This window comes from Oncorhynchus mykiss, chromosome 5 (genome assembly GCF_057628025.1).
Source record: "Oncorhynchus mykiss isolate SJ-2025 chromosome 5, ASM5762802v1, whole genome shotgun sequence".
Lineage (NCBI taxonomy): Eukaryota > Metazoa > Chordata > Actinopteri > Salmoniformes > Salmonidae > Oncorhynchus > Oncorhynchus mykiss.
In genome coordinates this window covers 94,319,853-94,345,485 of record NC_143026.1, presented here as the reverse complement: position 1 = coordinate 94,345,485, position 25,633 = coordinate 94,319,853, and the positions used below count along the sequence as shown (strand labels likewise).

At 43.5% G+C, this 25,633-nt stretch overlaps 1 protein-coding gene across 2 annotated transcripts; it reads right to left on the bottom strand.

Annotated features, from left to right (window-relative positions):
• Positions 1 to 2,077: 2,077 nt before the first annotated feature.
• On the bottom strand, positions 2,078 to 17,998 carry gpr17 (G protein-coupled receptor 17). Of its 2 annotated transcripts, none has more exons than XM_036978950.2 (3): positions 16,222 to 17,998; positions 4,688 to 4,846; positions 2,078 to 4,100 (listed from the first exon to the last, which is right to left on the bottom strand). In XM_036978950.2, the coding sequence occupies exons 2-3, from the start codon at positions 4,842 to 4,844 to the stop codon at positions 3,214 to 3,216; spliced, it is 1,044 nt and encodes a 347-aa protein (XP_036834845.1). In that variant the 5' UTR covers positions 4,845 to 4,846; positions 16,222 to 17,998; the 3' UTR covers positions 2,078 to 3,213. The 2 variants fall into 2 exon arrangements, with proteins under 2 accessions (XP_036834845.1, XP_036834844.1); XM_036978949.2 differs by having other exon boundaries at positions 16,226 to 17,867.
• Between the last annotated feature and the right edge of the window lie 7,635 nt (positions 17,999 to 25,633).

Sequence of the window (25,633 nt, the reverse complement as noted above, 5' to 3'; positions counted from 1 at the left end):
TTCCCATGCCAATAAAGCCCTTAAATTGTATGTAATTGAGAGAGAAAGGCCAGAGTTATTCTACACATTGGTAGCTTCGCCTAATGAAGAGCAAGACATGCAGCTTTGAATAGATTTTCCCCCCTTTATTTAACTAGGCAAGTCCATTAAAGAACAAATTCTTATTTTCATTGACTGCCTAGGAACACTGCCTTGTTCACTGCCTTGTTAAGGGGAAGAACGACAGATTTTTACCTTGTCAGCTCGGGGATTCGATCTTGCAACCTTCCGGTTACTAGGTCCAACACTCTAACCACTAGGCTGCCCTGCCGCCTCTACACTCTAACCACTAGGCTGCCCTGCCGCCTCTACGCTCTAACCACTAGGCTGCCCTGCCACCTCTACACTCTAACCACTAGGCTGCCCTGCCGCCTCTACACTCTAACCACTAGGCTGCCCTGCCGCCTCTACACTCTAACCACTAGGCTGCCCTGCCGCCTCTACACTCTAACCACTAGGCTGCCCTGCCGCCTCTACACTCTAACCACTAGGCTGCCCTGCCGCCTCTACACTCTAACCACTAGGCTGCCCTGCCGCCTCTACACTCTAACCATTAGGCTACCCTGCCGCCTCTACACTCTAACCATTAGGCTGCCCTGCCGCCTCTACACTCTAACCACTAGGCTGCCCTGCCGCCTCTACACTCTAACCACTAGGCTGCCCTGCCGCCTCTACACTCTAACCACTAGGCTGACCTGCCGCCTCTACACTCTAACCACTAGGCTGCCCTGCCGCCTCTACACTCTAACCATTAGGCTACCCTGCCGCCTCTACACTCTAACCATTAGGCTGCCCTGCCGCCTCTACACTCTAACCACTAGGCTGCCCTGCCGCCTCTACACTCTAACCATTAGGCTACGCCGCCACACTGGTTACCAGGATTCAGGAAATCCAATGAGAATCATACAGTCCAGGTGGCTGTTAAGTCTGAGGACCAATCTACTAGTTACTAAGCCTACAGTTTCTTACACTTAATTAAGCTATTCATTACACACTCGCACCTTAAAACGCACACACACACACACACACACACACACACACACACACACACAAAATGTGTTTTTTTTAGAATGTGGTTTTTGCATCAGCAGTTGTTCTCCTTGTGTTGTCAGTCACTGGCAGCTGTTCAGTTAGCCCATGTCAGCTAAAAAAACAGTTAGTTAGTGTTATTGGTAAGTTAACCTAGTTAGTGTAGTTAGTCTAGCCAGCTGTGTACACCACTTTACAAAGTGTTATTTAATAACCACTAAGACAGTCTATAACCTCAGTCTACTCTGTACAGAGTGGAATTTAATAACCACTAAGACAGTCTATAACCTCAGTCTACTCTGTACAGAGTGGAATTGAATAACCACTAAGCCAGTCTATAACCTCAGTCTACTCTGTACAGAGTGGAATTTAATAACCACTACTAAGACAGTCTATAACCTCAGTCTACTCTGTACAGAGTGGAATTTAATAACCACTAAGACAGTCTATAACCTCAGTCTACTCTGTACAGAGTGGAATTGAATAACCACTAAGACAGTCTATAACCTCAGTCTACTCTGTACAGAGTGGAATTGAATAACCACTAAGCCAGTCTATAACCTCAGTCTACTCTGTACAGAGTGGAATTTAATAACCGTTATTAAGACAGTCTATAACCTCAGTCTACTCTGTACAGAGTGGAATTTAATAACCACTAAGACAGTCTATAACCTCAGTCTACTCTGTACAGAGTGGAATTTAATAACCACTAAGACAGTCTATAACCTCAGTCTACTCTGTACAGAGTGGAATTTAATAACCACTACTAAGACAGTCTATAACCTCAGTCTACTCTGTACAGAGTGGAATTTAATAACCACTACTAAGACAGTCTATAACCTCAGTCTTCTCTGTACAGAGTGGAATTTAATAACCACTAAGACAGTCTATAACCTCAGTCTACTCTGTACAGAGTGGAATTTAATAACCACTAAGACAGTCTATAACCTCAGTCTACTCTTTAAGGTGTATAAGCACATAGAATGAAAAAAGACACCATTTATATATATATATATATGTGTAACAATTTATTAATTTACAGTCCTAAAGTGAAGATACAGTCAAATGTATAAATAACAGAAAGGCTATGAGATATTTTAGGTGAGAACAGTTGGCTCATTGCTCAGCCTGGGCTCTTTGATATCATATGACGCTCTATAGATCCCTTTCTGCAATATGTCAAATGTTATGTCAGGATGCATAGCAATTACAATGCATTGAGGAAAACAGGCTCGCAAACTCATGTCCAAACACATACATTTGAAGACACTGATGACTAACCTCAGTGCCAAACATAACGTTTTGCTAGAAAGTCGGGTAAGAGATTTATCCAATATATAATTTTGAAATGAATGGCTACATTTTTTTTTTTTTTTTGGTAATAGGACGACAAGGAAACGTTAATGGAGATTACTTGAGGAAAATACATTTTGATTGTATCATGAATTAACTTGGCGGGAAACATTGAAGATACACTTTAATTAGTGAGAATAAGATTGTATTATCGTAATAATATCCTTGCCCAAAAGTATGTTAGGCATTACTAAGCACGATTTTAAAGAGTTAACAGATCAAGACCTACTAAGATGAAAAGGCATGCATCCCCCCCCCCGTTTAAAAAAAAAAACAAGGTTTTACGCAAAATACTGTACAACTAGAATTACAGCTGGGATGGCATCCATTGATTTGGTTTTTACCAGCACTTTGGCAGGGTTGAAAATAGTTACAGCTGAAGGGAGATGATAATGAAACAAACTCTAATTGATTTCAAAGACAAAGTTAAAGTCAAAGATACAGTCTCATATGGACAGGAGAGGCAGTACAGAACAAAGATACAGTCTCATATGGACAGGAGAGGCAGTAGAGAACAAAGATACAGTCTCATATGGACAGGAGAGGCAGTATAGAACAAAGATACAGTCTCATATGGACAGGAGAGGCAGTAAAGAACAAAGATACAGTCTCATATGGACAGGAGAGGCAGTATAGAACAAAGATACAGTCTCATATGGACAGGAGAGGCAGTATAAAAATAAGTATTGAGAGGCTTGAGTGAAAACAGGTAGAAAAATGTATTTAAAAAATGACTTAAAAATAAGTCCGTCAGATAAAGTTGATATTTCAGATGGTTCCACCTCCGGCTTCTCAGAACTCAGACTTGGCGCTGACAGAGCTCTCGTGTGTTCCCTTCAGCTCTCCTGCACTGGTGGCCCCTGATCCCCCGGCCCTGTCTCTAAAGAACAGCCTCCTCACCGTTCCCCGGAACTTCTCGGCCCCAAACAGGTACACCAGAGGATCCAGGCCCCCGTTCAGACAGGTGAGGGAGGAGGTGACGCGGTTGGCCAGGGACAGACCCCGCCTGGTCTGGCAGGAGACATCTGGGTGGGCGTACCCCAGGATGAACGTGGCTCTGGAGGCGTGGTACGGCAGGAAGCACACCACATAGATCAGCATGACCAGGCCGATGGTCCTCAAGGCTCGCAGCTTCAGCTGGGGCTCCAGTCGGGATCCTCTCCTCAGGCTGTGGATGATGAGCAGGTAGCAGGACAGTGTGGAGAGGAAAGGAGGGGTGAAGGCTACGGCTAAAGAGACGAGGGCCTTGCGGGAGGCTTTCTCCCTGTACAGCTGCAGACACACCGTCATCCCGTCCACCTCCGCAGTCTGGCGGGTGACCAGCAGGGGCGCCATGGAGACGGTGACCAGCACCCACAGGGAAAAACTGATGGTGTGGGCGTAGCGGGCACGGCGGATCTTCAGTGACCTCACGGCGTGCACCACGGCCAGGTAGCGATCCCCAGCCACGCATGCCAAGAAGTAGAGACTCGCGTACATGTTGACATAAAACAGGAAGCCGGCGACTCGACACGGAACCTCGCCGAACGGCCAGTGGCCCCCCGTGAGGTGGTATGTGGCGCGGAGCGGCAGGATTATGACGTAGGAGAGGTCGGCCACAGCCAGGTGCAGCAGGAAGACGTTAGCGGGAGAGGATGTGCCACGCTGCCGGGAGAAGATCCAGAGGGCCAAGGCGTTACCTGTTGTGGTGAAAGAACGAGACTTGTACTGATCTCATTTATTAGAACTCAAACATCCTTATCTCAACTAGGGTGGATGAAGAGGGTATCTCAACTAGGGTGGATGAAGAGGGTATCTCAACTAGGGTGGATGAAGAGGGTATCTAAACTAGGGTGGATGAAGAGGGTATCTCAACTAGGGTGGATGAAGAGGGTATCTCAACTAGGGTGGATGAAGAGGGTATCTCAACTAGGGTGGATGAAGAGGGTATCTCAACTAGGGTGGATGAAGAGGTTATCTCAACTAGGGTGGATGAAGAGGGTATCTCAACTAGGGTGGATGAAGAGGGTATCTAAACTAGGGTGGATGAAGAGGGTATCTCAACTAGGGTGGATGAAGAGGGTATCTCAACTAGGGTGGATGAAGAGGGTATCTCAACTAGGGTGGATGTAGAGGGTATCTCAAGAATAACTGTCAAGGTAGGCTATATAGCGAACATAACAACACACCACACTAGGCAACACAGCACAACATAATGGAACAAAACATAACACAACACACCGCAACGCTACGCAACACAACATTATGTAACATAACATTACATTACCATTGAGCGCCAGGAGAAAGACCAGAATGTAGTAACCTCCAAACACCATGTTCTCCACAGTGTTATCTACAGGAGCACAGCTACTCTCTGAAGACGCGTTGGACAGGATGGACGTCAGGGCGTCCATGTCCATGGTGGGAGTGGTCTGTATCTTCATCTCTGGGAAGAGAGAGGAGAGAGAGAAAGAGGCAGACACAGAAAGAGAGAGAGAGAGAGAGAGAGAGAGAGAGAGAGAGAGAGAGAGAGAAAAAGGCGATCAAATAACTGAGAAGAACTTGATTTTGGCTGCTTGTAAATGCTCTTCTTTTGACTTGAAGAAGAAGAAAATGAGCAGCTGCTTTTTGGGATGTGGTTGCAGCAAAAGGCAATCTGTAATATAAAATAATGACAAAAGCTGGAAAATCTTGGAAAAGAGCGAGAAAATAAATTACCAAGATAAAAAATCAAAATGGAGGTTCTGTAGCCTACAGATGTCAACTATTTGCAAAGCAAAGAACAATGTTAAAAGTAAAATAAGGAGAGAGTCACCCAAGATCTTGGTGGCAATACTAGAGGGGAAGAAGACAACAATACATAGCTTATTTCATTCTGAGAGCCAATCACCAAATACCCAAAACATAGAAAGATTGGTATTGGAAAAGGCAGACAGATAACAATCAATGAGGACAATGATGAAAACGGCCCCTTCCTCATCATAATGTCTACCATAATGACACCATCATGGTTCAGGGGTCAGAGAGCAGCCTGAGGGAGTTCCAGGAAGACTTCCAGTCCCTCAGAGAAGAAGCTAAGAAGCCTCTCCACAGGCCAAAAGGCATGAGAAGACAACCCCTTCCGAGCCCTGACCAAAGCCCCGTCTCTCCAATCCTCTCCACAGACCAAAATCCATGAGAAGACAACCCCTTCCAAGCCCTGTCCGAAGCCCCGTCTCTCCAATCCTCTCCACAGACCAAAATCCATGAGAAGACGATGCCTCCAAACCCTGACCGAAGCCCCGTCTCTCCAATCCTCTCCACAGGCCAAAATTCATGAGAAGACAACCCCTTCCAAACCCTGACCGAAGCCCTGTCTCTCCAATCCTCTCCACAGACCAAAATCCATGAGAAGACAACCCCTTCCAAGCCCTGACCGAAGCCCCGTCTCTCCAAGCCTCTCCACAGACCAAAATCCATGAGAAGACGACCCCCTCCAAGCCCTGACAGCCCTGACCCCTCCAAGCCCTGACCGAAGCCCCGTCTCTCCAATCCTCTCCACAGGCCAAAATCCATGAGAAGACAACCCCTTCCAAACCCTGACCGAAGCGCCGTCTCTCCAATCCTCTCCACAGGCCAAAATCCATGAGAAGATGATGCCTCCAAGCCCTGACCGAAGCCCCGTCTCTCCAAGACTCTCCTCCGACGTCAAATCTCTTAGAGACAGTCTATCTTTTCTAGAAAGAGACTTTGCTGAGTTTAGAGAGAAATCATTGACCTACCAGAGCAGGACCGCAATCAACAGCTGAGGAGAGGTTGAAAATGTTAGTGAAGACACTTGTCAGTTGGTTAGCGCATGCTCTGAGTACACTTCCTGGTAATCCGTCTGGCCCTGCGTCTTACTCACATCGGCTACAGAGTGCTTGACACACAGTCGCCTGGAACAGCTGGTGTTCTCATGCATGCTTCATTGTTGCGCGCGTAGAAGTCATTTAGCTCGTTTGGTAGGCCCGTGTCACTGGGCAGCTCGCGGCCTGCCTTCCCTTTGTAGTCCTTAATAGTTTGCAAGCCCTGCCACATCCGATTAGAGTCAGAGCCGGTGTAGTAGGATTCAATCTTAGTCGTGTATTGATGCTTTGCCTGTTTCATGGTTCTTCGGAGGGCATAGCGGGATTTCTTATAAGCGTCCGGGTTAGAGTCCCGCTCCTTGAAAGCGGCAGCTCTACCCTTTAGCTCTGTGCGGATGTTGCCTGTAATCCATTGCTTCTGGTTGAGGTATGTACGTACGGTCACTGTGGGGACGACGTCATTGATACACTTATTGATGAAGCCGTGACTGATGTGGAACATGCACTACAGATGACATCATGGGTAAAGTACAACTGATCTGCTCTAAGATAGGCCTAATGAACTAGAAACATACATGAACTACAGATGACATCATGGGTGAAGTATCAATGCACGCATAGGCTATAAAGCTTAGAGAATAATACTTTTTTAACCTAACTATTATTATTATTGAGTATAGAAATACTGTTATTAGTTTTAGTTTTATAGTTATAACACATGATAACACCCACAATGACAACAAATTGGTTCACAGATTAAACATTCCACTGTTAAAACACATCCTAAAGGGACATTTGAAAGACAACATCCGTAAATATAAACTGCTATAACAGTCAGTGTTTGTGATCTTCAACCTTTGGGGGTGAATCAAAATCAAATCAAATCAAATTTTATTAGTCACATGCGCCGAATACAACAGGTGTAGGTAGACCTTACAGTGAAAAGCTTACTTACGAGCCCCTAAACGACAGTGCAGTTTAAGAAAATATGGATAAGAATAAGAGATAAAAGTAACAAGTAATTAAAGAGTACAGGAGGGGGCTGAGCACGCACCCCTGAGGGGCCCCTGTGTTGACGATCAGTGTGGTGGATGTGTTGTTACCACCTGGGGGCGGCCCATCGGGAAGCAACGTAACTTATTCTGGCCTGTTCTGAAAGAGGATGTTGTATCTTACTGTAAGTCCTGTGGCGTTTGCTAGCGGATGAGTAAACCAAAACAAACTTGACCGGTCGCAACTTTGCAGCCAAGTCGTGCTTTTGACTTGACCTTTCAGCAGGATTGTGTTGGTCCTTTGCCCAACGTCAAGAGTGGTAAACAGTTTCTCTTAACCATATTGTGTGCTGCCACTCGTTTCCCTGAGGCCATTCCACTGAGGAAAATCACAGCTTCCAGTATTGTTAAGGTCCTGGTGAAATTATTTTCAACGTTTGGACTTCTGCAGGTAGTGCAGTCGGACCAAGGTTAGAAGTTAATGTCAAGTGCTACAACAGTTGGGTGTAACCCATTACCCCTCTAGTGCCTACCACCCAGAGTCTCAAGGTCTAGTACCGACCACCCACAGTCTCAAGGTCTAGTACCCACCACCCAGAGTCTCAAGGTCTAGTACCTACCACCCAGAGTCTCAAGGTCTAGTACCGACCACCCAGAGTCTCAAGGTCTAGTACCTACCACCCAGAGTCTCAAGGTCTAGTACCTACCACCCAGAGTCTCAAGGTCTAGTACCGACCACCTACAGTCTCAAGGTCTAGTACCTACCACCCAGAGTCTCAAGGTCTAGTACCGACCACCCAGAGTCTCAAGGTCTAGTACCTACCACCCAGAGTCTCAAGGTCTAGTACCTACCACCCAGAGTCTCAAGGTCTAGTACCTACCACCCAGAGTCTCAAGGTCTAGTACCTACCACCCAGAGTCTCAAGGTCTAGTACCGACCACCCAGAGTCTCAAGGTCTAGTACCTACCACCCAGAGTCTCAAGGTCTAGTACCTACCACCCAGAGTCTCAAGGTCTAGTACCTACCACCCAGAGTCTCAAGGTCTAGAACCTACCACCCAGAGTCTCAAGGTCTAGTACCCACCACCCAGAGTCTCAAGGTCTAGTACCTACCACCCAGAGTCTCAAGGTCTAGTACCGACCACCCAGAGTCTCAAGGTCTAGTACCTACCACCCAGAGTCTCAAGGTCTAGTACCTACCACCCAGAGTCTCAAGGTCTAGTACCTACCACCCAGAGTCTCAAGGTCTAGTACCTACCACCCAGAGTCTCAAGGTCTAGTACCGACCACCCAGCGTCTCAAGGTCTAGTACCGACCACCCAGAGTCTCAAGGTCTAGAACCTACCACCCAGAGTCTCAAGGTCTAGTACCTACCACCAAGAGTCTCAAGGTCTAGTACCTACCACCCAGAGTCTCAAGGTGCTCTTGACAGACTTCATCAGACTTTGAAGTCTATATTGAGAGTTTACTGCTTTGAGTTTGTCACATTACCCCCTGGTCTGACCCAGTTGTCTGATTTGTCACATTACCCCCTGGTCTGGCCCAGTTGTCTAATTTTGTCACATTACCCCCTGGTCTGACCCGGTTGTCTGATTTGTCCCATTACCCCCTGGTCTGGCCCAGTTGTCTAATTTGTCCCATTACCCCCTGGTCTGACCCAGTTGTCTAATGTGTCCCATTACCCCCTGGTCTGACCCAGTTGTCTGATTTGTCCCATTACCCCCTGGTCTGACCCAGTTGTCTGATTTGTCCCATTACACCCTGGTCTGACCCAGTTGTCTGATTTGTCCCATTACCCCCTGGTCTGACCCAGTTGTCTAATTTGTCCCATTACCCCCTGGTCTGACCCAGTTGTCTGATTTGTCACATTACCCCCTGGTCTGACCCAGTTGTCTGATTTGTCACATTACCCCCTGGTCTGACCCAGTTGTCTGATTTGTCACATTACCCCCTGGTCTGACCCAGTTGTCTGATTTGTCCCATTACCCCCTGGTCTGACCCAGTTGTCTGATTTGTCCAATTACCCCCTGATCTGACCCAGTTGTCTGATTTGTCACATTACCCCCTGGTCTGGCCCAGTTGTCTAATTTTGTCACATTACCCCCTGGTCTGACCCAGTTGTCTGATTTGTCCCATTACCCCCTGGTCTGGCCCAGTTGTCTAATTTGTCCCATTACCCCCTGGTCTGACCCAGTTGTCTAATGTGTCCCATTACCCCCTGGTCTGACCCAGTTGTCTGATTTGTCCCATTACCCCCTGGTCTGACCCAGTTGTCTGATTTGTCCCATTACACCCTGGTCTGACCCAGTTGTCTGATTTGTCACATTACCCCCTGGTCTGACCCAGTTGTCTGATTTGTCCCATTACCCCCTGGTCTGACCCAGTTGTCTAATTTGTCCCATTACCCCCTGGTCTGACCCAGTTGTCTGATTTGTCACATTACCCCCTGGTCTGACCCAGTTGTCTGATTTGTCACATTACCCCCTGGTCTGACCCAGTTGTCTGATTTGTCACATTACCCCCTGGTCTGACCCAGTTGTCTGATTTGTCCCATTACCCCCTGGTCTGACCCAGTTGTCTGATTTGTCCAATTACCCCCTGATCTGACCCAGTTGTCTGATTTGTCACATTACCCCCTGGTCTGGCCCAGTTGTCTAATTTTGTCACATTACCCCCTGGTCTGACCCAGTTGTCTGATTTGTCACATTACCCCCTGGTCTGACCCAGTTGTCTGATTTGTCCCATTACCCCCTGATCTGACCCAGTTGTCTGTTTTGTCACATTACCCCCTGATCTGACCCAGTTGTCTGATTTGTCACATTACCCCCTGGTCTGACCCAGTTGTCTGATTTGTCACATTACCCCCTGGTCTGACCCAGTTGTCTGATTTGTCACATTACCCCCTGGTCTGACCCAGTTGTCTGATTTGTCACATTACCCCCTGGTCTGACCCAGTTGTCTGATTTGTCCCATTACCCCCTGGTCTGACCCAGTTGTCTAATTTGTCCCATTACCCCCTGGTCTGACCCAGTTGTCTGATTTGTCACATTACCCCCTGGTCTGACCCAGTTGTCTGATTTGTCACATTACCCCCTGGTCTGACCCAGTTGTCTGATTTGTCACATTACCCCCTGGTCTGACCCAGTTGTCTGATTTGTCCCATTACCCCCTGGTCTGACCCAGTTGTCTGATTTGTCCAATTACCCCCTGATCTGACCCAGTTGTCTGATTTGTCACATTACCCCCTGGTCTGGCCCAGTTGTCTAATTTTGTCACATTACCCCCTGGTCTGACCCAGTTGTCTGATTTGTCACATTACCCCCTGGTCTGACCCAGTTGTCTGATTTGTCCCATTACCCCCTGATCTGACCCAGTTGTCTGTTTTGTCACATTACCCCCTGATCTGACCCAGTTGTCTGATTTGTCACATTACCCCCTGGTCTGACCCAGTTGTCTGATTTGTCACATTACCCCCTGGTCTGACCCAGTTGTCTGATTTGTCACATTACCCCCTGGTCTGACCCAGTTGTCTGATTTGTCCCATTACCCCCTGGTCTGACCCAGTTGTCTGATTTGTCACATTACCCCCTGGTCTGATCCAGTTGTCTGATTTGTCCCATTACCCCCTGGTCTGGCCCAGTTGTCTAATTTGTCCCATTACCCCCTGGTCTGGCCCAGTTGTCTAATGTGTCCCATTACCCCCTGGTCTGACCCAGTTGTCTGATTTGTCCCATTACCCCCTGGTCTGGCCCAGTTGTCTAATTTGTCCCATTTCCCCCTGGTCTGACCCAGTTGTCTAATGTGTCCCATTACCCCCTGGTCTGACCCAGTTGTCTGATTTGTCCCATTACACCCTGGTCTGGCCCAGTTGTCTAATTTGTCACATTACCCCCTGGTCCGGCCCAGTTGTCTGATTTGTCCCATTATAAGTAATGATCGAGTGGCTCTTCCACTGGTGAAATGGCCTCACCGTTTGAGCGCAGGTGGTTTAGAAGTGATGTTTCTGTCGTTGCTTGCAGCCGCCAGTCTAATAGCACTTCTTCTGTAAATATTCCAGTCCCAACAGATGCAACTGTAACTGTCTAATGGCTGAAGAAGAGATGAAGACGTTTTTAAAAAAACATTGAACACCCATTGAATCTAAAATGCACAATCTATTTTATTTCCCTTTTTAATTTCAAGTCCTTCAATGTGGTTTAAATCTCCTACTAAAAGAGAACATTCACCGTTCTCTGTTATGACCTCCGACATCACTTTTAATTATCCAATCACCACTCCCCTGCCTGCCGCACAGGACAGCTGTAAGCAGTTAGCCATAAGGCCAAACATCAATATTATCAGAGCCTCCGTGAAAGGCACAAAAGAGGTGTGTACCGGAGATAGTTCTTACTATCCCGCAGATGTTGGAGCAAAGGGGAGTGTGTCAGTGGGATACACACACATAAACCACTCACAAAATACAGAATAACTCATTGATGAAAGTCATATGACGTAGTTGTGGGACTCCCCACTAAAACTAGGCTTGTCCTGGACTGCCTGGGAACTGCGGAGACATTCCTGGGTGAGAGGAGGCTCAACACCCTCCTTTGTCTGTTTTCAAAAACTTCAACCTCAGCAGCTGTCTCTCCTATACATGCTGACCGGAGAGCCAGAGTGACTCCCAAATGGTACCCTATTATACAGATGTACCATCTTAATTTGATCACTCTTTTGTTGATGATCATTTTCCTGCACGGCAGGAAAATGTAACCTTGTATTATATTCAAGGTTTAAAACGTGCTTCTAAAGTTTGTAATTTCCACTTAAAAACTGTAGACTTGATTTGACCTAACGTAAAATGTACCAACATCTACAACAAAAAAAAACTCACATTTCCTGTTGCTGCAGGATTGTTTTCCCTCAATAGCAATGTGGCTCAAATTAAGATCCTACATCTGTGCTATATGCCATTTAGCTGACACTTTTATCCAAAGCGACTTACAGTTTATGTATGGGTGGTCCTGGGTATCAAACCCCACTACCCGTTACAAGCACTGTGCTCTACCAACTGAGAAACACACTATTCCCTATGTACAGTAGTACACTACTTTTCACCAGAGTCTTACGGTTTCTCGTCAACAGTAGTGCACAATATAGGGAATAGATGACCATTTGGGACACAGACTCAGAGAGCCAGAGGTCACATAAGGACTTAGTCAGATGTAGTACCACTGGCAGGACGGATCTCTTCCCTGTCTGATCCTCGTGGTGTGAAACAGTGTTCAGGACAGATCTCTTCCCTGTCTGATCCTCGTGGTGTGAAACAGTGTTCAGGACAGATCTCTTCCCTGTCTGATCTTCGTGGTGTGAAACAGTGTTCAGGACAGATCTCTTCCCTGTCTGATCCTCGTGGTGTGAAACAGTGTTCAGGACAGATCTCTTCCCTGTCTGATCCTCGTGGTGTGAAACAGTGTTCAGGACAGATCTCTTCCCTGTCTGATCTTTGTGGTGTGAAACAGTGTTCAGGACAGATCTCTTCCCTGTCTGATCTTCGTGGTGTGAAACAGTGTTCAGGACAGATCTCTTCCCTGTCTGATCCTCGTGGTGTGAAACAGTGTTCAGGACAGATCTCTTCCCTGTCTGATCCTCGTGGTGTGAAACAGTGTTCAGGACAGATCTCTTCCCTGTCTGATCTTCGTGGTGTGAAACAGTGTTCAGGACAGATCTCTTCCCTGTCTGATCCTCGTGGTGTGAAACAGTGTTCAGGACAGATCTCTTCCCTGTCTGATCCTCGTGGTGTGAAACAGTGTTCAGGACAGATCTCTTCCCTGTCTGATCCTCGTGGTGTGAAACAGTGTTCAGGACAGATCTCTTCCCTGTCTGATCCTCGTGGTGTGAAACAGTGTTCAGGACAGATCTCTTCCCTGTCTGATCCTCGTGGTGTGAAACAGTGTTCAGGACAGATCTCTTCCCTGTCTGATCTTCGTGGTGTGAAACAGTGTTCAGGACAGATCTCTTCCCTGTCTGATCTTCGTGGTGTGAAACAGTGTTCAGGACAGATCTCTTCCCTGTCTGATCCTCGTGGTGTGAAACAGTGTTCAGGACAGATCTCTTCCCTGTCTGATCCTCGTGGTGTGAAACATTGTTCAGGACAGATTTCTTCCCTGTCTGATCTTCGTGGTGTGAAACAGTGTTCAGGACAGATCTCTTCCCTGTCTGATCCTCGTGGTGTGAAACAGTGTTCAGGACAGATCTCTTCCCTGTCTGATCTTCGTAGTGTGAAACAGTGTTCAGGACAGATCTCTTCCCTGTCTGATCTTCGTGGTGTGAAACATTGTTCAGGACAGATCTCTTCCCTGTCTGATCCTCGTGGTGTGAAACAGTGTTCAGGACAGATCTCTTCCCTGTCTGATCCTCGTGGTGTGAAACAGTGTTCAGGGGAGCTGTTGGACTACGAGAGGACGGCATTTACCAAGCAACCTTCTGCCTCCACATTGTGTAGGGGCGTCCCAAATTGCATTATTTTTTATACATGGTGCCCTAGTTTTGACCAGAGCCCTATGGAACCCTATTCCCTATATATAGTGCACTACTTTAGACCAGAGCCCTATGGGGGGTGGGGGTGGGGGGGGGATCACGCTCCACTGATTTATTACTGTGTGTGACAACCCCCTACAGGGAGATAAACCCCCAGAACAAGCCTCTATCACAATGGTCTGATGGTGTAAATGTGTGGGAGTGTTCGCACCAGTCCAGCAGTCAAGAGAGGAAAGAGGGGATTCTTTGGATCAGACTAGGGCTGTGTCCCAAATGGGCACCCTAATCTCTATTCAAGTGCACTGTTTTTGACCAGGGAAGATAGTCAAAAGTAGTGCACAATATATAGGGAATAGGGTGCCATTTGGGACACATACAAATAGTTTTGAGAGATTATTCAAAGCCTTCATTTGTGAGGGGGAATGGGATCGCTGTCGGGTTCTGCAGTGGAGAGCACAGCCTTCTCTCTAGACATATTACACTTTCCAAAGGAACCTGTCACTGGGGTTAACAGGAACCTGTCACTGGGGTTAACAGGAACCTGTCACTAGGGTTAACAGGAACCTGTCACTGGGGTTAACAGGAACCTGTCACTGGGGTTAACAGGAACCTGTCACTAGGGTTAACAGGAACCTGTCACTGGGGTTAACAGGAACCTGTCACTAGGGTTAACAGAAACCTGTCACTAGGGTTAACAGGAACCTGTCACTGGGGTTAACAGGAACCTGTCACTGGGGTTAACAGAAACCTGTCACTAGGGTTAACAGGAACCTGTCACTAGGGTTAACAGGAACCTGTCACTGGGGTTAACAGGAACCTGTCACTGGGGTTAACAGGAACCTGTCACTGGGGTTAACAGGAACCTGTCACTGGGGTTAACAGGAACCTGTCACTGGGGTTAACATGAACCTGTCACTGGGGTTAACAGGAACCTGTCATTGGGGTTAACAGGAACCTGTCACTAGGTTTATTAGGAACCTGTCACTGGGGTTAACAGGAACCTGTCATTGGAGTTAACAGGAACCTGTCACTAGGTTTAATAGGAACCTGTCACTGGGGTTAACAGGAACCTGTCACTAGGGTTAACATGAGCCTGTCACTAGGGTTAACATGAGCCTGTCCCATGGGTTAACATGACCTTGTCACTGAGGTTAACAGGAGCAATGTGACCCCTGTTAAGAGTTGATCCCCACAGAAAATCCTGAAAGCACAAATTGAAGGCTACAAAATACAGTGGCAAATTTCCCTAACGTTAAAGAAGTTACCTGATGAGATTCACTGACCAACCGTCTGAAAACAGGAAGTTACCTGATGAGATTCACTGACCCACCGTCTGAAAACAGGCCTCATCTGACAGACTCCAAATCTAACTCCAACCGAAAAACACACAGCAGGAAGCCAGACTTGAGGTGTGCATGTGTGCTGATGAATTCGCTGGGTTTATTTGGCTCTGTGAACGGAGCTAGGTACGATATCTATTGAGTTACAATGGACCTGTTATCTCCAGTGACCTTGAGAACTTGAACAAGTCTTATCCTCCAAAAACTAAAACTCTACAAATAAGACCATGGTAAAGAAAATTCCTTAGCGTAGTCACAGATCAGAACACCACTAACATCTCAAATGCTTCAGTTAATAATTTGAGTCCAATGAGTCAATATAATTAAATCCCCCATTAAAATCTGTCAGTTTAAGAGAAATATGTTTTTTTTGCGTGGGCTGCGTCTCAATCCGCCTATGACGGCCTTCCGCATCGGTGGTGGAAGGTGGCAGAGCTACAGCGTTGTGTGTGTCAGACCAGGAGACATTCCAGAAATCGTTCTGAACTAATATGACAACTATACGGAAAGATGAGACTCTCACGAACACGATGGTGTTCTCGATTTTGCTCTACGACCCCCACAAGGGTCACGAGACTCGTCTGGAGGTAACCAGTACCGTTTAAAACAATTTCTGGAATGAATATGAAGGTATTGTAGTGTTGTGCCAACCCCCCAGAAGGGGTTAAATATGTGTAAAGATATACATATTTCCTGAGCTTTCTCCTAGATACAGGACAGACACCCTTTTTATTGCCCTTTTTTTAAAACAAATTTTTAATACGTCTCTTTGGGCTAAAAGTAGTAAATACCAAATTCAATATTTTATCACATATTTGTTTCTATATTGTTTTGATACCTAAATGGGTCCTACAATTCAAAATCAAATACCTAAATGATACATAGTATAACAATCTTAAAACAATTCCAGATATCAATTCCATACATCAATTCCATACATCAATTCCAGATATCAATTCCATATATCAATTCCAGATATCAATTCCATATATCAATTCCATATATCCGGGAAAGAGAGAGAGAGAGAGGACACTCAGAAGACTATGACATTGTCATGCGACATTTTCTGCAAAAAAAAACTTAAACTCAAATACAGAAAAGACCACGAGAAGGTAAATTATAAAACCAGAGAGAGATCAGACTTACCCACCAGTGTTCTTCTCAGACAGCGTGTACTGCTTGAGGGAAGTGCAATGAGGAGGAAGTGGTGTGGCTGCCCAGTGCAGTGAGGAGGAAGTGGTGTGGCTGCCCAGTGCAGTGAGGAGGAAGTGGTGTGCCTGCCCAGTGCAGTGAGGAGGAAGTGGTGTGGCTTGCCCAGTGCAGTGAGGAGGAAGTGGTGTGGCTGCCCAGTGTAGTGAGGAGGAAGTGGTGTGCCTGCCCAGTGCAGTGAGGAGGAAGTGGTGTGCCTGCCCAGTGCAGTGAGGAGGAAGTGGTGTGCCTGCCCAGTGCAGTGAGGAGGAAGTGGTGTGCCTGCCCAGTGCAGTGAGGAGGAAGTGGTGTGCCTGCCCAGTGCAGTGAGGAGGAAGTGGTGTGGCTGCCCAGTGCAGTGAGGAGGAAGTGGTGTGGCTTGCCCAGTGCAGTGAGGAGGAAGTGGTGTGGCTGCCCAGTGTAGTGGGGTGGAAGTGGTGTGCCTGCCCAGTGCAGTGAGGAGGAAGTGGTGTGGCTTGCCCAGTGCAGTGAGGAGGAAGTGGTGTGGCTGCCCAGTGCAGTGAGGAGGAAGTGGTGTGCCTGCCCAGTGCAGTGATGGGGTCGTGGAGTAGCTGACTAGTCTACGTTGGTCTGGCTGTCAACAGCTGGTGTAGGACGAAGCAGCAGTAGAGTTGTTATTGATTAGAAGAGCACAGTAAAGAGCTGCACGGGTAGGGTTCACAGAAGAGCAGGGTAAAGAGCTGTACGGGTAGGATTCACAGGAGAGCAGGGTAAAGAATAGTACGGGTAGGATTCACAGAAGAGCAGGGTAAAGAGTAGTACGGGTAGGGTTCACAGGAGAGCAGGGTAAAGAGTAGTACGGGTAGGGTTCACAGAAGAGCAGGGTAAAGAATAGTACGGGTAGGATTCACAGGAGAGCAGGGTAAAGAGTAGTACGGGTAGGGTTCACAGAAGAGCAGGGTAAAGAATAGTACGGGTAGGATTCACAGGAGAGAAGGGTAAAGAGTAGTACGGGTAGGGTTCACAGGAGAGCAGGGTAAAGAGTAGTATGGGTAGGGTTCACAGGAGAGCAGGGTAAAGAGTAGTACGGGTAGGGTTTACAGGAGAGCAGGGTAAAGAGTAGTACGGGTAGGGTTCACAGGAGAGCAGGGTAAAGAGTAGTACGGGTAGGGTTCACAGAAGAGAAGGGTAAAGAGTAGTACGGGTAGGATTCACAGGAGAGCACGGCAACGAGCAGTACGGGTAGGATTCACAGGAGAGCACGGCAACGAGCAGTACGGGTAGGATTCACAGAAGAGCACGGCAACGAGCAGTACGGGTAGGATTCACAGGAGAGCACGGCAACGAGCTGTACGGGTAGGATTCACAGGAGAGCACGGCAACGAGCAGTACGGGTAGGATTCACAGGAGAGCACGGCAACGAGCAGTACGGGTAGGATTCACAGGAGAGCACGGCAACGAGCTGTAGGGGTAGGATTCACAGAAGAGCAGGGTAAAAAGCCGTAGGTAGCACAGCACAGTGTAACGGGTCCTCTTCTGGATGTGGAACAAAGTGAAGACTAGGAGGGACTGGGGAGGACCTGGGTTGGTTGGGAGGCTCCTCTGCTGTCCTCTGTGCTGCTCTCTCTCACTGACAGGAGGTTAGGAATGTTGTCTTATCACCCTCTTTTCTATCTCTCTCTCCAGGATGCTCTCTCTTTCTCTCTCTCTCTCTCTCTCTCTCTCTCTCTCTCTCTCTCTCTCTGAGACTGTGGCTCTTTTTGTGTCTCAACATAATGTGATAACAGAAATTCTGAGTCCCAATGGGGAGGCTTTGATATGAACCCTGACCCCACCCTTTCTTCCCCATCCCCTCTGCTCTGAGGGCCACTTGTACGCCCAACAATAGGCCGAGTCAGGGGGAGTATCGGCAGGCTCTGTTCAGCACAGAGAAAAGAATGGCGTGCCTTGGTTGCAATGAGTGGCCGGGTGGGGAACCATGGTAACCGCTAAACCAAGCCTAGTACTGGTGTACACCACTGGTCCCAAATGACACAAAAGCAAGGCACTATATAGAAAATAGGGTGCTATTTGGGAGGCAGCCAATGTCTTTAGGATGAAGAACTCCACATTCCCCTCCTTCCTCCCTCCCCTCCTCCCTCCCTCCCTCCCTCCCTCCCTCCCTCCCTCCCTCCCTCCCTCCCTCCCCATCCTATCAATAGATAGAAGATGGACTGTTAATTGAGCAGTTTATGACTAAAGTCTTAGAGATGATGCTTTGTAGGGATCTTCTGTCTGGAGTTCTAAAAGACAGAGAGAGAGAGGGAGAGCGGGAGAGGGGGAGAGGGAGGAGGGGGAGAGAGAGAGGGGGGAGAGGGGAGAGGGAGAGAGAGGGAGAGAGAGAGAGGGGGGGGAGAAAGAGAGAGAAAGGGAAAGAGAGAGAGCGAGAGAGAGAGAGGGGGAGAGGGGGAGAGAGGGAGAGAGAGAGAGGGGGGGGAGAAAGAGAGAGAAAGGGAAAGAGAGAGAGAGAGAGAGAGGGGGAGAGGGGGAGAGAGAGAGGGGGGAGAGGGGAGAGGGAGAGAGAGGGAGAGAGAGAGAGGGGAGAAAGAGAGAGAAAGGGAAAGAGAGAGAGAGAGAGAGGGGGGGAGAGGGGGAGAGGGGGAGAGAGGGAGAGAGAGAGGGAAAGAGAGAGGGCCCCCTATGCTCCCTGGAAAGAGCGAGGGATGAGCTGAAAAACAAGAGGAGGGCGGGAGAGCGGTGGAAGAGGAGAACAGGGGCATCTTCCATTTGGGGGGAGAACCAAAAATAATTAGCCAGACAGATGTGGAGAAACTTGGAAGAGGGGGGGGGGGGGGTATTTCTTTCATACACTGAGATCCCAGCTGTGTGTTAGACATATTGTCTCGCTCCCTTCTTTGGGCCTCGTGCATCGACATGTTAATAGCCTTCTCTGGCTATATCCCAAATGGCACCCTGTCCTATCTAGTGCACTACTTTTACTGCACTACGTTTGGCCAGGGCTCATAGGACTCTGGTCAAAAGTAGTGCACTATATAAGGAATAGGGTGCCATTTGGGATAAAGACCCTGAACTGAATGATGGTACTGTCTAGTCGGGGGCCAATGGATAAGCTTTGACATCAAAACCCTTTTCGTTGAGTCTTTTAATTGGGGTTTATCTCATCTTGTTCAGCCTCATCTTCTCTGTCTGTGTTGGTCTGTCTGTCCCCGAGGGGTATAAACATCACCTAGTGAAACGGTTTACTCTGGCTGGAGTGAACTGATTATCAGCTGTCTCTCTTAAACTATAGTATAGTTATAGTTTAGTTATAGTGTAGGTATAGCATAGTTACAGTATAGTCACAGTATAGTCATATTATAGTTGTAGTATAGTTGTAGTATAGTTATGGTGTGGTTATAGCTTGTTAGATTATAGCTATAGTATAGTTGTAGTATAGCTATACTATAGTTATGTGGCTATAGTTCGTTCGATTATAGTTATAGTAAAGTTATAGTATAGTTGTAGTATGGCTGTAGTATATGTGTAGTATAGTTATGGCATCGGTATATAGATATAGTGTAGTTATAGTATAGTTATAGTATGGTCATAGTATAGTTATAGTAAAGCTATAGTATAGTTACAGTATAGCCGTAGTAACGCTATAGTATAGTTACAGTGTAATTACGGTATTGTTGTATTATATGTACAGTATAGCTAGAGTATAAGTATAGTATCGTTATAGTATAGTTACAGTCTAGTCATAGTGTAGCTATAGTGTAGTTATAGTATAGCAAGGGGTGTAGTTATAGTGTAGTTACAGTATAGTTATAGTATAATTGTAGTATAGCTGTAGCATAGTTATAGAATGGCCACATTATAGCTGTAGTATAGTGATAGTATAGTTGTAGTATGGTTGTAGTATAGTTGGGGGTGTAGGTATTGTATAGTTATAGTATAGTTGTAGTATGGTTGTAGTATATTTGTAGTATAGTTATGGCACCGGTATATAGGTATAGTGTAGTTATAGTATAGTTATAGTATGGCCATAGTATAGCTATAGTAAAGCTATAGTATAGTTACAGTATAGCCGTAGTAACGTTATAGTATAGTTACAGTGTAGTTGCGGCATTGTTGTATTATAGGTACAGTATAGCTAGAGTATAGTTTTAGTATAGTTACAGTCTAGTCATAGTGTAGCTATAGTGTAGTTATAGTATAGCAGGAGGTGTAGTTATAGTGTAGTTACAGTATAGCAAGGGGTGTAGTTATAGTGTAGTTACAGTATAGGTATAGTATAATTGTAGTATAGCTGTAGCATAGTTATAGTATAGTCACCGCATAGTTATAGTATATTATATAGTTATATTATAGGTGTAGTATAGTGATAGTATAGTTGTAGTATGGTCGTAGTATAGTTGGGGGTGTAGGTATTGTATAGTTATAGTATAGTTGGAGATGTAGTTATAGTATAGCTATAGTATAGTTGGACATGTATGTATAGTATTGCTGTAGTGTGGTTGTAGTATAGTTGGGGATGTAGGTATTGTATAGTTGTAGTATAGTTGGAGATGTAGGTATATTATAGGTGTAGTATAGTGATAGTATAGTTGTAGTATAGTTGGAGATTAAGTTATATTATAGGTGTAGTATAGTGATAGTATAGTTGTAGTATGGTTGGAGATGTAGGTATATTATAGGTGTAGTATAGTGATAGTATAGTTGTAGTATAGTTGGAGATGAAGTTATATTATAGGTGTAGTATAGTGATAGTATAGTTGTAGTATGGTTGTAGTATAGTTGGGGGTGTAGGTATTGTATAGTTGTAGTATAGTTGGGGATGTAGTTATAGTATAGTTATAGTATAGCTGGGGATGTAGTTATAGTATAGTTATAGTATAGTTGGAGATGTAGCTATTGCATAGTTGGGGATGTAGTTATACTATAGGTGTAGTATAGTGATAGTATAGTTGTAGTATAGTTGGAGATGTAGTTATATTATAGGTGTAGTGTAGTGATAGTATAGTTGTAGTATGGTTGTAGTATAGTTGGGGGTGTGGGTATTGTATAGTTGTAGTATAGTTGGGGATGTAGTTATAGTATAGTTATAGTATAGCTGGGGATGTAGTTATAGTATAGTTATAGTATAGTTGGAGATGTAGGTATTGCATAGTTGGGGATGTAGTTATAGTATAGTTGTCAAGACTTCCGCCGAAGCCCGTCCCTCTCCTTGTTCGGGCGGCGTTCGGCGGTCGACGTCACCGGTCTTTTAGCCATCGCCGATCCACTTTTCATTTTCCATTTGCTTTGTCTTTGTTTTCACCTGGTTTCTGTTCATTATTCAACACTCTGTTTCCCACATGTCAGTGTGCGTGTTTATTGATTGTACATGGCGGTACTTGCCGGCGGGTTATGTATTTAAGCCCATTATTTTTGAGTGACCGGTATTTCTCCACACTTTGAGTATACTGGTGCTGTCGTGGAATTAAATACCTTGTGCACTCATTTCTGCTCTCCTTCTCCTGCTCTCCACCACCTGATAAGTTATAGTTATAGTATAGTTGGGGATGTGGTTATAGTGTAGTTGTAGTATATTTATATTATAGTTATAGTATAGTTATACTATAGTTATATTATAGTTATAGTATAGTTATAGTATAGTTATATTATAGTTATAGTATAGTTATATAGTTATAGTATAGTTGGGGATGTAGTTATAGTATAGTTGTAGTATAGTTATATTATAGTAATAGTATAGTTATATTATAGTTATAGTATAGTTATAGTATAGTTATAGTATAGTTATAGTATAGTTATAGTATAGTTATAGTATAGTTATATTATAGTTTTATTATAGTTATAGTATAGTTGGGGATGTAGTTATAGTATAGTTGTAGTATAGTTATATTATAGTAATAGTATAGTTATATTATAGTTATAGTATAGTTATATTATAGTTATATTATAGTTATAGTATAGTTATAGTATAGTTATAGTATAGTTATATTATAGGTATATTATAGTTATATTATAGTTATAGTATAGTTATAGTATAGTTGGGGATGTGGTTATAGTGTAGTTGTAGTATAGTTATATTATAGTTATAGTATAGTTATAGTATAGTTATAGTATAGTTATATTATAGGTATATTATAGTTATATTATAGTTATAGTATAGTTATAGTATAGTTGGGGATGTGGTTATAGTGTAGTTGTAGTATAGTTATATTATAGTTATAGTATAGTTATAGTATAGTTATATTATAGTTATAGTATAGTTATATAGTTATAGTATAGTTGGGGATGTAGTTATAGTATAGTTGGGGATGTAGTTATATTATAGTTATATTATAGTTATAGTATAGTTCTAGTATAGTTATATTATAGTTATAGTATAGTTATAGTATAGTTATAGTATAGTTATATTATAGATATATTATAGTTACAGTATAGTTATATAGTTATAGTATAGTTGGGGATGTAGTTATATTATAGTCATAGTATAGTTGGGGATGTAGTTATATTATAGTTATAGTATAGTTATATTATAGTTATAGTATAGTTATAGTATAGTTATAGTATAGTTATAGTATAGTTATATTATAGTTATATTATAGTTATAGTATAGTTATATAGTTATAGTATAGTTGGGGATGTAGTTATAGTATAGTTATAGTATAGTTATAGTATAGCTGGGGATGTAGTTATAGTATAGTCATAGCATAGTTGGGGATGTAGTTATAGTATAGTTATAGCATAGTTGGGGATGTAGTTAAAGCATAGTTATAGTATAGTTATAGTATAGTTATAGTATCGTTGGGGATGTAGTTATAGTATAGTTATAGTATAGTTATAGTATAGTTGGGGATGTAGTTATAGTATAGTTATAGTATAGTTATAGTATAGCTGGGGATGTAGTTATAGTATAGTTATAGTATAGCTGGGGATGTAGTTATAGTATAGTTATAGTATAGTTGGGGATGTAGTTATAGTATAGTTATAGCAAAGTTGGGGATGTAGTTAAAGTATAGTTATAGTATAGCTGGGGATGTAGTTATAGTATAGTTATAGCATAGTTGGGGATGTAGTTATAGTATAGTTCTAGCATAGTTGGTGATGTAGTTATAGTATAGTTATAGTATAGCTGGGGATGTAGTTATAGTATAGTTATAGCATAGCTGGGGATATAGTTATAGTATAGTTATAGTATTGTTGGGGATGTAGTTATAGTATAGGTATAGTATAGTTGGGTATGTAGTTACAGCATAGTTATAGCATAGTTGGGGATGTAGTTATAGTATAGTTCTAGCATAGTTGGTGATGTAGTTATAGTATAGTTATAGTATAGCTGGGGATGTAGTTATAGTATAGTTATAGCATAGCTGGGGATGTAGTTATAGTATAGTTATATTATAGTTGTAGTATAGTTATATTATAGTTATAGTATAGTTATATAGTTATAGTATAGTTGGAGATGTAGTTATAGTATAGTTATATTATAGTTGTAGTATAGTTATATTATAGTTATATTATAGTTATAGTATCGTTATATAGTTATAGTATAGTTGGGGATGTAGTTATAGTATAGTTATAGCATAGTTGGTGATATAGTTATAGTATAGTTATAGCATAGTTGGTGATGTAGTTATAGTATAGTTATAGCATAGTTGGTGATGTAGTTATAGTATAGTTATAGTATAGTTGGGGATGTAGGTATAGTATAGTTGTAGTATAGTTATAGTATAGCTGGGGATGTAGTTATAGTATAGTTGTAGTATAGTTATAGCATAGTTGGTGATGTAGTTATAGTATAGTTATAGTATAGCTGGGGATGTAGTTATAGCATAGTTGGGGATGAAGTTATAGTATAGTTGTAGCATAGTTGGGGATGTAGTTATAGTATAGTTATAGTATAGCTATAGCATAGTTGGGGATGTAGTTATAGTATAGTTATAGTATAGCTGGGGATGTAGTTATAGTATAGTTATAGTATAGTTATAGTATAGTTATAGCATAGTTGGGGATGTAGTTATAGTATAGTTATAGTATAGCTGGGGAAGTAGTCATAGTATAGTTATAGTACAGTTATAGTATAGCTGGGGATGTAGTTATAGTATAGTTATAGTATAGTTATAGTATAGTTCTAGCATAGTTGGGGATGTAGTTATAGTATAGTTATAGTATAGTTATAGTATAGCTATAGCATAGTTGGGGATGTAGTTATAGTATAGGTATAGTATAGCTGGGGATGTAGTTATTGTATAGTTATAGTATAGGTATAGTATAGCTGGGAGTGTAGTTATAGTATAGTTATAGTATAGTTCTAGCATAGCTGGGGATGTAGTTATAGTATAGTTATAGTATAGCTGGGGATGTAGTTATAGTATAGTTATAGTATAGTTGGGGATGTAGGTATAGTATAGTTGTAGTATAGTTATAGTATAGCTGGGGATGTAGTTATAGTATAGTTATAGTATAGTTCTAGCATAGCTGGGGATGTAGTTATAGTATAGTTATAGTATAGTTATAGTATAGCTGGGGATGTAGTTATAGTATAGTTATAGTATAGCTGGGGATGTAGTTATAGTATAGTTATAGTATAGTTCTAGCATAGCTGGGGATGTAGTTATAGTATAGTTATAGTATAGTTATAGTATAGCTGGGGATGTAGTTATAGTATAGTTATAGTATAGTTCTAGCATAGCTGGGGATGTAGTTATAGTATAGTTATAGTATAGCTGGGGATGTAGTTATAGTATAGTTATAGTATAGGTATAGTATAGCTGGGGATGTAGTTATAGTATAGTTATAGTATAGTTCTAGCATAGCTGGGGATGTAGTTATAGTATAGTTATAGTATAGCTGGGGATGTAGTTATAGTATAGTTATAGTATAGTTCTAGCATAGCTGGGGATGTAGTTATAGTATAGTTATAGTATAGCTGGGGATGTAGTTATAGTATAGTTATAGTATAGCTGGGGATGTAGTTATAGTATAGTTATAGTATAGTTCTAGCATAGCTGGGGATGTAGTTATAGTATAGTTATAGCATAGCTGGGGATGTAGTTATAGTATAGTTATAGTATAGTTGGGGATGTAGTTATAGTATAGTTATAGCAAAGTTGGGGATGTAGTTAAAGTATAGTTATAGTATAGTTATAGTATAGCTGGGGATGTAGTTATAGTATAGTTATAGCATAGCTGGGGATGTAGTTATAGTATAGTTATAGAATAGTTGGGGATGCTGTAGAGTTAATAAACACAGAAAACCTCCTCAAACCCTCAGAAAAAAAAACACCACAACCAGAATCCACACCAGCAACAAGTGTAATAAGATCAGACACAGGAAAAGTATTTTATGTGTCAAATAACATCATCATTATGCAAAACTAAATTGTTTATTTTCAAAAAAAGAAGCAGTCCATGAAAACCC

Coding starts and splice junctions, on each gene's coding strand:
- gpr17 (XM_036978950.2), bottom strand. CDS start 4,844: ATGAAGATACAGACCACTCCCACCATGGACATGGACGCCCTGACGTCC. Junction 4,101..4,687: donor CTTTCTCCTGGCGCTCAATG/GTAATGTAATGT, acceptor TCACCACAACAG/GTAACGCCTTGGCCCTCTGG.